Genomic DNA, 12,761 nt, shown 5'->3' with positions numbered 1-12,761 from the left:
AAGATAAAAAAATTAATTAATTTGAATTGTTTTTGGATAGGATCCAATTTTGAATCATAAAAATGTCTTCCATAACCATGCAATGGTGTAATTTTGATTGTACATACATTAGACAGTACAAATATTGCATGTTTAGTTCCCATATGCTTGCATACAAACAAGCTTGATAGATTGGAATGATAAGATATTTTGTTTGTTAGGGAAGTTTTGTAGAACGAATGTAAAGATGTTTCTAGCTTGCACCCAGTGATGGATTAGTAGGCATTGAGAATAAATTCCATTTTTCATGGTCATCTGATAAAATAATCTGATAACCTTTAGGATGATAAAGAATGAATCCAGTGTTTTCTATGATGTACTTGTCTACAATATACTTTGTCCGTCTCAAAACGTTAGTATGAACTTTCTTAGTTTCAGGGACTCAATTCAGTCATTTTGTCATTATTCTATATTCAGAAATTTAAAAACAATAGAAATAAAAAATAATTTTAAAATTTCCTTTGCATTCTTTTTTTAGAATGATGATTTTCACAAATACCTAATCATAATAATGGTACGTTTATGATAGACGTACACCTTGGAAATTTGTCAAATGTTTTTAAAAATGTTTTGCAATAATATAATTGTGTCCTGTTACATATCAGCTAAAGAAATCAACACCTTTCTTTTTTTTTTAGTTTGAGGAAATGTGATTGTCAATAACAAAAATTATCTGTATATTTTTAAGTTGACTATAATAGACATGTATTTTTTTCTTTTTGTCAGATCTTGGCAGTTTTTTTTTTTTTTTCATACCTTTATGAATGATAATGAATGATTTGGGATATTCCACTTCAGTCATGTATTTTTATTACTTTATGTGTTTTTCAAATAAGATCAGGACAAGGAAATGAAGAAAATTTATTTTTTGTTTTCCTTTTTAATATTGATGTCTAAATTTTATGTTAAATTCATATATAAATGATTTATATACTAAAACAAAATGATTTTATGATAAGTTATTGATGGGTAAAATAACCTAATAATTTTTACCAATGTTTATTTCTATTTTGTACAAGAATGCAGTAACCATATAGATACTGTTTGTGCAATATTTGTATTTTAGCTCATTGATACAGAGAAACGAAAAAAACATTTGAATATTGACTATAGCTGATATAGGAGTATTTTAAGCTCATAAGTTACTTGTTGTTTGCTTAAAGGGATGCTCCAGGCTGGAGATATTTATATCTAAATAAATAGAGTAAAATTCACAGAGCAAAATGCTGAAAATTTCATCAAAATCGGATAACAGATAACAAGGTATTGAATTTTACAGATTTGCATTATTCCGGTGAAACAGTTCTAGGCATGTCTTCATGAATATTCCTTAGGTGGGCTGATGATGTCACATCCCCACTTTTGTATTACAGGAAATCATATTTGTTTCATTTTTCATAAATGTGTAAGTGATGTGTCTCCATTATGATGAAATAAGTTGCAGCAAGAAATAACTAATGCACTTAAACAGTTGTCAATCCAATTGTTTTAGTTCTTGGTAGAAAATTTTGGAATATAATAAAATACCAAAGAACAAGTGGTGATATGACATCAGCCAACCTAATGAATATTCATGAAGGCATACATAGAACTGTTTTACCGGAATAATGCAAATCTTACAAATTCAATAACTTTGGTTATTTGTTATCTGATTTTTGATCAAATTTTCAGCATTTTGCTCTGTGAATTTTACTCTATTTATTGAGATATAAATATCTTCAACCTGGAGCATCCCTTTAATTGATATCTGCTCCTGTTTTTGTAACTTTGAAAATTAACATGAAAAGAAATAACTTTTGAAATAAAATATATATTTATAATTCTGAAAAGAGAAGACCACCATGTCTGCAAGTTAGGTTTGATAAAGGGAGAAAAATAATTTTTTGGGGGGTATAGCAAATGAAACACACTCATAAACAACTCTTTGACTACTGTAATTCCACTTTATTTTGTCAAGAGTAAATTTCAACCATAGATGTTCCATGATTAGAATTATTGTAAATATGCTTCTCTGGAATCCATGAGTATGAAAACTTAAATAGAAACAATATTACCAAACTGAAAGTTTATATGAAGTTGTTTTCCCCTATATAGTGTAAGCAATTTGGGTATCAGTGTGATGACATTGCAATTCTCTTTGACTCGCATGACATGTTTGTATATATGTTCTACATGTATTATATTGTCAGTGCTATTGTTCCCCTGAATCGGAGCAAGTTTCCATATTTTGTGTTCTTAATTCTGACTTTAATGTAAATTATGTACCAGTGATCTTTCCCTTTGAATGCCTTTAATTTCATATTCCTTTGTTTACATTTCTTCTAATTACAGGAAATGAAAGTCCAATAGAATGTATGTCTATTTAGCGTGGAATTGAAACCAGTTTCGATATACATGTAAGATCTTGTTTCATTATTCATATGATTTGCAGGCAATTCATATGAATGATGTATTTTTATTACTTCCTGCTATGTACTTGGGTATGTTTAGATTTTGTATGAAAATAATGTGTATTAAATGTATATACTTTGTAAATACATCTACAATCCAATAATAATTATTTTCTTTATATTTTGTTCTTTCATCTTGATATGAATAATTTCATTTATGTGGATAGTTATGAAATAACGAGCAAAGTCGCTTTAGTGACCAACATTATTGAAATATATTCAATGTTGAAAATAGCTTATTTTATAAGTCAGCTCAGGCAGGGATGTGATAGGGGGAGATGATAGAGATGGGGAAAGTGTGAGATAGAATGAGAAAGGACAGAAGGTGTGAGTGTGTTTTGGGGGAGTGGTTACTCAAAATAAGGATATGATGTCGACTACTCTAACGATCTAATTATAACCAAACTTACTACACTATCTTCCGGAAGGGACTCATTTTTTGTTAAGTTTTGGACAGAAACTCAGACATTGTGAACACCGTAGACGCCTGTTGCCCACACCTACATTGTAGGTCCGTCTGTAATTGCGCAATATGACTGGTTTTCCCACAATTAACTGCAACACCGAAAATCCACCATCTATTCCCTATTATAACCGCGATGGCTCAGTCGGTACAGAGCGGGGTTTCGGATTCCGGTGTCCCGGGTTCGATTCCCACTTGTTGCACTTGTGCCCTTTGGTAAGGCATTAATCCTCATTACCAGGTCCCTTGGAGAGGACCCTAAGCCGTCGGTCCTCTGGTTGCTCGCTGACAAGCATTCATGCTTTCTGAGCAATCAGGCAAACAAATCTCTACCATTTTACCAAGCTATATAAGCATCTTGAAATATTTTCCTTTCCTCTGTCTCCCTCTGCCCCCTTTCTCTCTCTCTCTCTATATCTATCTATCTATCCATATATATCTTTCTATCTATCCATCTATCTTTCTATCTATCTATCTTTCTATCTATCTATATTTCTATCTATCTTTCTATCTATCCATCTATCTATCCACCCATCCATCTATCTATCTATCTATTAATATATCTTTCTATATATATATATATATATATATATAAATATATATACATATATATATATATCTATCTATCTCGCTATTCATCCATACATAAACCCCTCAAAAAAGTTTCGAATCTGAGTTTGGCCATTAATTTCTCACCACTCCCAATTTTACACAATGCATATTAGATTACATTCAAAAAATCATTTTTAATTCCCTTTAAAATGATACCATGCATGTTATGATCATGCCATCATGAAAAGAGCAGGATTCAAGAGTGATGGAAGAGGTCTGAATTGAAAAGCGCAAAACGAGCAGAAATAGTAATTGAAGGGTCAATAAAGAACATGATTCTTTTGTCTGTGTCAATAGAGATGAAAATCCATTCAAATCGAACCCCTGCTTCTTCATTTTTGATGTTTTGTCGTGGTTTATGTATATGGTTCTGTGAGATAACATGGTTAAGTTGTGGTTTGAAATACCTATGTATGTTTGTTTGTTATGTGCAGAGGTGTGTTTGATTCCACGTTAATGTTGATGTTAAGGTGCATGAAAACAAAAGAAACCGCTGAGAAACTCATCACCACGACCTTCAATATTGTGTCATTTTGCAACTTTTGAATTTTTACTTTGCCTCACATTTCAAGGCACTGCACCTCCATGCGAACCGTAATCATATCATGTAGGGTATAATTTTTAAGAAAATTAAATGAGATATTCATTGGTATCAATCACACATTAATATTCACTAAAACCGAGGAGGGATTATCGATCAAAGTCAGATTTCCAAACTTTTTTTGAGGAGTGCTGGTGAATATTAATATAGTAATAACAAAAATAAAATGAACATACTCCTGTTAAACCATATCGTCCAAGCTGTATATACAGTCTGGAATCGTATATAGCCAGGCGAGAGTGGGTGTTGCAGCCATCAACCATTTTATGGTCTCCAACACTCCATGCTCTTCAATTTTTGTTTTTATTAGTACTAGCTAGTAGAACCTGTTATATTTGTTGTTCTCACTTCCACATCCATCCATACGATTTTATTTTATAGAGAAGTGGGTTGAGAAGAAGATGGCTATTAACTTGAGAAATGGAAGCCAATTTATCTTTCAATTGACCGGTGTTCCGTCACTTTGGACTTTGGAGTGTTGTAAAATTCAATAGAATCAAAAGTGCCCTCTGATGAAGACGCAAAATCGTTATTAATCATACAAAAAGTATATACCACGATTTGTCATCCCACTGACTTTTTGTCTGCTTCTTATATAATACCATTATGGTCTAATCCCATTTGGCCTATCATAAATTTGTTCTACTTGCCGTATGGTCTAAATTACAACCATTTGGTCGATCTATTCTCATTTTATGACCAGTTGGTCTAATTTCCCCTTATAATTTCTAACTTTATTTTGGTTCATAAACGCGATTCATCCAACCATACATGTATGTGTAGGCAGATGTAGTCTATCTGGATATTATTTTTTCATGATAAATGGTAAATTGATTAAATATTTGTAAAAGACGAACTGGTGGTATAGACGAAGTAGGATCTGGGAGTATGATTAGACCTAGTGGGATGAGACAAAAATAAACGAAGCGGGTAAAGACCACTTGACTCGATAGCAAGTTTTCAAAACACTATATATACGCAGATGCTTTCTGGATCCATAGAGCTATAGCTCCATGCTGCAACGTTGAGAATCTATTGAAAATACCTGTCAAATCACAATGAAAAGATTAGGGGTCATTGTCGAAAATTGGTAAACCGGGCCAGACAAGAGATCGTCCTTCATTCGGAACTGACGAAAAATTGCAAATATGTCGTTCGTCCAGAGTCCATGACGACACTGTTGTTTTGATTCACCGATTTTCGACAAAGGCTAGCTGCTTTGTGATGAAGGGTTTTGGCAATAGATTCTCAACGTTCGAGAAAGCATCTGCGTAGTGCATGCGAAAACTCCCTATGTGGATTATAAGAACAAAATCGAATTCATGACTGGGGAACAGTCTGTGGCACCGGAACGTTACGTCCGTCTCACATCACGATAAAGTTAGGCCTAATTATAGTGTAACGGGAATCAGCAACTAATTAATATAGGTTTTCCCGTCCAATTTGATATAGGAATCACTTAAATTTATACACAGTAAAAACGCTGTTTAAGATTTTATACAACGCTGTTTACTATATGAACCTTACGGTATTTGTTTAACCGTTTAAACAATCATGTTTAATTTATTGAAGATTAGATATTGAAAATTAAACTTCGTTGCTTAAGATTTAAACACTTTTTTTAAACTGTTTAAACAATTACTGTAAGGTTCATATAGTAAACAGCGTTGCACAATTTTGTTTACTGTGTATATATTAATGTGCTTTTAAATGCATTTTCATTAATGTTTACTTTCTTTTTTTCTTTTTTTCAACCTTTATGACAAGTCCCAAGGACGGATCAATGATTTTCCAGAAGGGCATTTTGTACTGTACAGGGAAATTTTGGCAACCTAAAAAATTGATCTTCCACTACAAAATCGAGGTAAATTGTCGAGGGAAAAATTTGACGAGCAAAAAAACAAAAAGATCTCCAATAGCCAATGCATGACACAGTGCCTCTCGAAAGTGGATCCGCCACTGACATGTCCCGTTCACACATATTTTCAGCTTAGAAATTCATGGGTGCATCCTCTGTAATTATGTCAAGCATTGCGGATTTGGAAGGGATGGCTCCATCGCATCAACCAGTGCATTTATTCTGCCTTTATTCTAGAAAAAAAAAATTGTTTTCATAAAATTATATCAAATATTACTAACAGGAAAAGTAGGCCTATACATGAAATACAACCGTCGAATGTTCAACATCAGTTAAATGAGTTGTCGCTTAGCATCTTAAATAAATGCACTAATTTTAAACATGCATGCATATACGAGAACAGCTTCCACGCCATGCAACATCTGATTTTGAATGCTCATTTCTTAACTTGCATGTTCTTTATAGAAATTCAGGTTATTCACTCAGAGAATGTTTTGCAGAGATCTTGAACCCATATGGGGAAAAATGGTTATGCTTGCGAATTCATGAAAGAGACATTGTAGATTCACAATCAAAAATATTCTAGTTATTGATGTTAAGAAATGGCATCAATGGCATCTGCAAAAATCTTCAACTCTAAAGGATGCAGATGTAACTTGGAGAAGATAGTGCATGCTGTTTATCTAAATTCTAGTGACTTGTTTGATAATTACATTGCGCGGTAAATACATTCAAATGAAAAAAACGACAAATTGCCTAAGCGATCATGGCTATCGCGAAATTAATGCTCATAACATTGAATTAAATGATTCAAATGTGAAATTGAGCGGGAAAATCTATATAAAGTCCATTTGAAGGACAAGTTCACCCCCAACGAAAAGTTGAGAGAAAAATCCAATGGGCATAACAGTTAAAATTTCATGAAAATCGGACGTAAAATAAGAAAGTTATGACATTTTAAGGTATCACTTATAATTTCACAAATTAGTCATATACACATCCTGGTCGGTATGCAAATGAGGAACCTGATGATGTCATCCACTCACTATTTATTTTGTATTTTATTATATGAAATATGAAATATTGTATTTTCTCCTCATTTTTAAGTAAAACAAAGATAAATCATCCCTTAACATGTGGAATTAGCAGTATTTTAATACTAACCAAATGGTTCAGTCAAGTTGGGCTTTTTTGTCAAATCTGTAAAAAAATGAAATATTGTATAATTCAAACAATAAAAAAAGAAATAGTGAGGGAGGGAGATCATCGATTGTCTCATTTGCATGTCAGTGAGTTGAACATAATTATAACTGTTTTGTGAAAAATAAGCGAAACTTTAAAATGGTATAACTTTCTTATTGTACATCCAATTTTGATGAAATTTTCAGCATTATGCTAGTTTGATTTTCTCTATTTATTCAAATCAACGTTTTTCTTGGGTGATGGACTTGACCTTTCAGGTTCTACACTATGTTTCTTTGGGATAATATTCTTATTGAACAACCCATTTGTTTGTAGACGTGCATCGAAATCATTCTGACGAGATTATAGGGTTAGGCAGCTTTGACACAATGAACTCCTTAAATAGAGACATTATAGCTATCCAATATAGACTTTATTTTGATTTCCATTAATTTTTTGTTCACTCCAAGAAGTGATATAGCACATTTTTGGTTGGGCCATGATAGGACCACTGATCTGTTTATCATGTTAATATATAAAAATCAGTGGGTACGATAACATTTGTAATTCACTACCTTTACATGCACGAATTTGTAACAATCAACATTGAAAAAGAATAGGAAGGATTTGCTTCTCTAAAATACTCTAAATGATACTTTTTATAATGATCTTGGTGATTGTTGAGGTGCATGATTATGTTTTTCATTATCACAATATATTATTTGTGAACGATTTGTATAAATATTAATATGCTGTAGGGCATGATTTAAGATTTTATTTCAACTTATTAGTTTTTGTTACCATGATATTATGAACACTTTATTTCAAGCCACGTTTTAATTTGAATAAAGACCCTGCATGCGCTTCAACTTCGTTTATACTTCGTTCCCTACTATGTATTCTTATCTGTAAATGTTATATTCAATATGAATAATATTTTAATTATGTTACATGGTGAAATAATACAACAAACAAATCAAACAAGCTCATAGTTCTTACGACTGGGTCCTGCTACATTATGAATATAATCATGTACGTGACCCGGGTATAAAATATTAAAAAAAAATACATTAATTACATTACATGAATAAATATCTCTCTTTAAGGAACAGCGTAGATTCACAATCAGAAATATTCTAGTTATTGATGTTAAGAAATGGCACAGGATCGTAACCAAATAATTCAAAATCCACGTCATATAGTTTCGCCAATTGGTACAAATATAACTTGGGTACTTTTTTGTAATACTTATCGACAAGTTTACCACTGGAACTATTGGTCATCGTCAATGGATTTGGTGTTGGAAAAGTGATTTCTGGATCTACGTTAATTAGTCGTAGAATGTAATCAGCATCTTCGTTTATAGTTTCGTATTTACCAATGACGTCATAGTCAATGTCACAAGGGAGGCACATGGAATGGATATCAGACCAATGTTTATTGTAGGAGTCTGTGTAGGGATCTACCAAGAAACGAATGAATTCTGAAAATGTTAGATCGTACTCTTTATTCCAATTTGAACTGACGCGAATTGCTTCGGCTTTGCCACGATATTTTTCAATGATTTGACTCCCATATCTCGACAACCACCGCTCCGCCTCTTGGCCTTTGTTACGGAAATAGTAGGATGTGTTTGGGGCAAATTTATTTCGGAAAGCCGACAGGATCCGAGTGAACGGATGCCTCACGAAAAAGAATTTTGTGTAGTTCTGTAACATGAACCGACGGTGACTTATATTTGGGTATCTGTGCAGATAGTCCAGGTAGATTTTTCCTTTTGTATTTGTTCCCAGGTTATGCAACACTGAAATGTTGATTTTATCAAATCCTGCCAACTTCAAGAAAATCGACTTCCAGTTGGTACAGCCCACTTTGGGTACATTGCAATAAATGATTCGATGTTCTTCGTTGACGATTAGCGTGTCCGGTGGATGTCTGGCAACATCTCGTTTTTTATCAGGGCTTTGGAATAGCTTACAATGTTCGTTTAAACGAGCAAGACGTTCCTGAAGGATGGCAAACTGTTGACGATCTGCTTCAACGTCCTTGCTGTAGATTGACTGCTTGAGATAAGATATCAAATCAAATAAGAAAAAATGAAATAATGATTAATACTTTTGATGTTTTTATCAGACATGCTTCTGATAAGGCAAATGAAACATGCAAACATATAGGCCTAATTATTAACATAAAGTGAGTGCATGTGTTTTCAGTAAACCAACTAATCAAATATTTAGCATCATTCTTTGACGATTTTTGTTGTTCGCTCGCAAAATGTGCAGCTTGGAACAAACGAACAAATGCACACTTTTTTTTGGAGAAGTGGCTTTTCTGTAAAAGTGAAGGTGTGTAAGTTTAAGACTAAATTGTTAGATATACTTACCGATTTGGACTGAAAAATGTTCGGTCTGTGGTATTGGTTCTTTCTATTTTTCAATCTGATCTGTCTTTGAGATGTATGATGGGACTCTAGTCATTAAACAAAAAAAATCTACACAGTAAAAAGTATTGGGTAAATTTTTTATCACCATGAGGGTAATCATTTGTCCAACTAATTTGGGGCAGTATTTTACCCAATGCGGGACGCATATTGTCCAGTAAGGTTAAAAACTAAACAGCAATTACTTTAGAATGGGCAAAATTTTCATCACACTTGATAAATAAAAATGCCCAAAAGAAATGCCCAATGTTGGTTGGACTACCACTATGGTGCACTTTTACCCAATATTTTTTAGAGTGTATAATATGTTGAGAGCGATATTAATATGTGCCTTAATTTGTACAGATTCACGACATATAGGCCTATATACACACAAACCCAAGTATTTCATTTTCCATGATTCTATGCATGACCATGATCATTTCTATCCCCCACTTGATGATGCCTTTCAAAAGCGGGTTTCTTAATTTGTTCATTTATGCACAATTTCTTATACCTTCCCTCAACACTAGCAATCTGAATATCCCTCGCCCATCCCCTCTCTTTCTTTCTCTCTTTTCTCTCTCTCTATTTATCTCTCCCTCCGCTCGTTCTCCCTTTTTGCATTAAGACAATAAGATTGTTTAATATAAACAAGAATCCCGGGACAAGAATATATTGGCCTACGTAAGAGGAATTGAGGTTACCAACTTAGCTTTGGATTGCATATCTACCTAATTTTGAATATACTATAATCATGTAGTAAGCTGAAAAAAAACATAAAAAGTATTATATATTTATTATCATTTACCCAAGTAATAGCCACCTCTATAAGAAAATACAAGAAAATTAAAACAGAGTTCAGTAGATCGGAATCGAAAATTTATTAGAAAGTTAAAATCTATTCTACTTGAAGCCATGACGTTTGTTATAAAAAAATCAAATTAGGAAGTCATATCATTTAAAGTTGTTATTCAAAACTTTGCACAGTCTCGTTCTACCGTCTGATGATGATGATGATTCTTTAGAAAGAAAGTATACACGATGGGAGAGGATTGTATAGGTCATGTTGCTCACGAGAGTTCACGTCTGACGTCTCTGTGGGATATGTGAGGGCAGAGAGGGTCAGGAACACAGCGTATATAGCAGGTGAACACGATAATCCAATTTGTAGTGTGGAACTCGAGAGGCCTATGACAAAGGCATATCCAACAATATCCGACAGGGGATCGGGAAAAAAGTATCCACACTTTTGGCACTTTCCCCGGTCGTCTGCTTGAAGGGGTAAAAGCGGGATTTTGTAAAATGTATTCTTTTTTATTTTTTTTAATTTAATCATTTATTTACATACTTTATTTATTGTTATTATATTTATTTACTTTATTCATTTATTATTGATTTATTTATTTCATTTTTGGATATTGTTATTTTGGGGAGGGGGTATTTGTAAATTTCTGTCTTCCAGTTTTTAATATTTTTTTTCTGACTTCATCCCTTTGTCTCCTCTTGTTCATTTACTTCCTCTTCTGCAACTGTTACATTCCACTATATTATAGTCTTCTTTTAAAAGAACTCGGTCATGTCTGACTTAAATATAATAATACAAATACAACGACAGCTAGCTTCTTTTTCTTCTTCTCCTCTCCTTCTTCTTATCCCACCTGTCTTCTCCCTTCTCTGTTCTTATAGTTTCGCCTTCTTTAAACAACAGATGTGAACCTTTTGCTTGACCCGGCCTGTATGAAGCCTAGTTATACCTTTTTATTATGTAAGGTAGTGTTTATAGTTTTATAATACGTTTTTCATGATTTTTCGGTCTTCATGTGTCATCCGAATTTTCGATGTACAGTACAATGTATCACTTTGATACAATATAGTCCATTATGCCTAAATAATTCTGTAAACAATATTTCATGTTTTTCATGATAATAAACAATATTGAATTGAATGGAATTGTAATGAAAGGGGCGATATAGTGTTTCCTTTAATTAGGCATGCCCCCCCCCCCCCCGTCAGCCTATTATCACAAACAGTAATCATCCTCTTTATCCAGCTTCATCCGGTCACATATCCGGTTATATCTACAAATTATTTCCTAGCTCTACTCTAGTTCAGTCACATATCCCCTACGACGCGTTGAAAATTATTCAACCATCTCTATGTAGCTTGTATAAAAATATTTAAACAGCTGTACTTTTGTTTTCGACTCACCGTACGGCCGCCATAGAGGAAATGTGACTGAGGTAAAAGCGACATGACACTGACTGGAGAGGGGACAATCGACATGCCAATTCTATGTTAATAATTAAAAAATATTCATAGCCACGATTGTCATTACCTGGATGTCGTGAAACCTGGGCACTAGAAAAAGACTGGTCGTTAACCTTGCTGTTTCTCCAGACAATTGAAAGGAGAATGCAAACACCACCGAAGGCAAGGAGAATAACAATATTCTTTCTCCCCATCCTAGCTGATCGCTGCTTCGTTCAATAGCCAACATCACTTCTCATTGAAATTCCGACATCAATAATCTAAGTTTATGTAATACATCCGTGCTTTACAGTTGGTCCATCAACAATGGACCTCGCTATTCTAGCTGTTCAAAATCGAAGTTTTATTTGCGGCTTGTGAACTTCTCTACACGTCGCAGTACGTGAGACAGGGGAGACAGACCTCAATCGTTACAGATCAACTTCAAACTCAAGGACCAATTATCCGGGCCATATTATTGATGTCATCCACAGCAGGTATACATTGCAGAGAAACAAATCCCCATCGCAGGCATCCTAGTCTATTCATGAGCCCTGTAGTCACAACATATCCAGTCGTTTGTAATATAGGAACGTGAAAAGAGAAGAGTTACATCGGCCTGATTTATTCAATTAACTTAAATTAAGTTGCTGATGATGATGATGGTGATGATTACGATGATGATGATAATGATGATGGATGGTGGTGAAGCTGTTAACTACGAAGAAGTAATTTGTTTATTTTACAAAATACAAGACGACATGGACGTTGCTGAAGACCACATATCTATTCAGCCATGCAAGCTTTTGGATTTAAAATAACAGATACATGTAGGCATATGCACAGTTATGATAGCATATATTATGGTAACAGCACTGGCGTAAATC

The 12,761-nt window shown here is 33.6% G+C and overlaps 1 protein-coding gene across 3 annotated transcripts; it reads right to left on the bottom strand.

Annotated features, from left to right (window-relative positions):
* Nucleotides 1-7,616: 7,616 nt before the first annotated feature.
* LOC129256311 (carbohydrate sulfotransferase 11-like) lies at nt 7,617-12,761 on the bottom strand. 3 transcript variants are annotated; one of them, XM_064097119.1, is made up of 4 exons: nt 12,621-12,702; nt 11,963-12,428; nt 9,589-9,674; nt 7,617-9,265 (listed from the first exon to the last, which is right to left on the bottom strand). In XM_064097119.1, exons 2-4 carry the CDS (start codon nt 12,087-12,089, stop codon nt 8,342-8,344), a joined length of 1,137 nt encoding a protein of 378 aa, XP_063953189.1. In that variant the 5' UTR covers nt 12,090-12,428; nt 12,621-12,702; the 3' UTR covers nt 7,617-8,341. The 3 variants fall into 3 exon arrangements, with proteins under 3 accessions (XP_063953189.1, XP_054750527.1, XP_054750526.1); XM_054894552.2 differs by having other exon boundaries at nt 11,963-12,761; XM_054894551.2 differs by lacking the exon at nt 12,621-12,702 and having other exon boundaries at nt 7,617-9,268; nt 11,963-12,232.

Source organism: Lytechinus pictus, chromosome 3, assembly GCF_037042905.1.
Source record: "Lytechinus pictus isolate F3 Inbred chromosome 3, Lp3.0, whole genome shotgun sequence".
Classification (NCBI taxonomy): Eukaryota; Metazoa; Echinodermata; class Echinoidea; order Temnopleuroida; family Toxopneustidae; genus Lytechinus; species Lytechinus pictus.
Note: the sequence above shows the minus strand (reverse complement) of the source record. Positions and strands in the feature narration are given on the sequence as shown.

Coding starts and splice junctions, on each gene's coding strand:
- LOC129256311 (XM_054894551.2), bottom strand. CDS start 12,089: ATGGGGAGAAAGAATATTGTTATTCTCCTTGCCTTCGGTGGTGTTTGC. Junction 9,675..11,962: donor CCAGGTTTCACGACATCCAG/GTAATGACAATC, acceptor TTTAATGACTAG/AGTCCCATCATACATCTCAA. Junction 9,269..9,588: donor ACATTTTTCAGTCCAAATCG/GTAAGTATATCT, acceptor TCTTATCTCAAG/CAGTCAATCTACAGCAAGGA.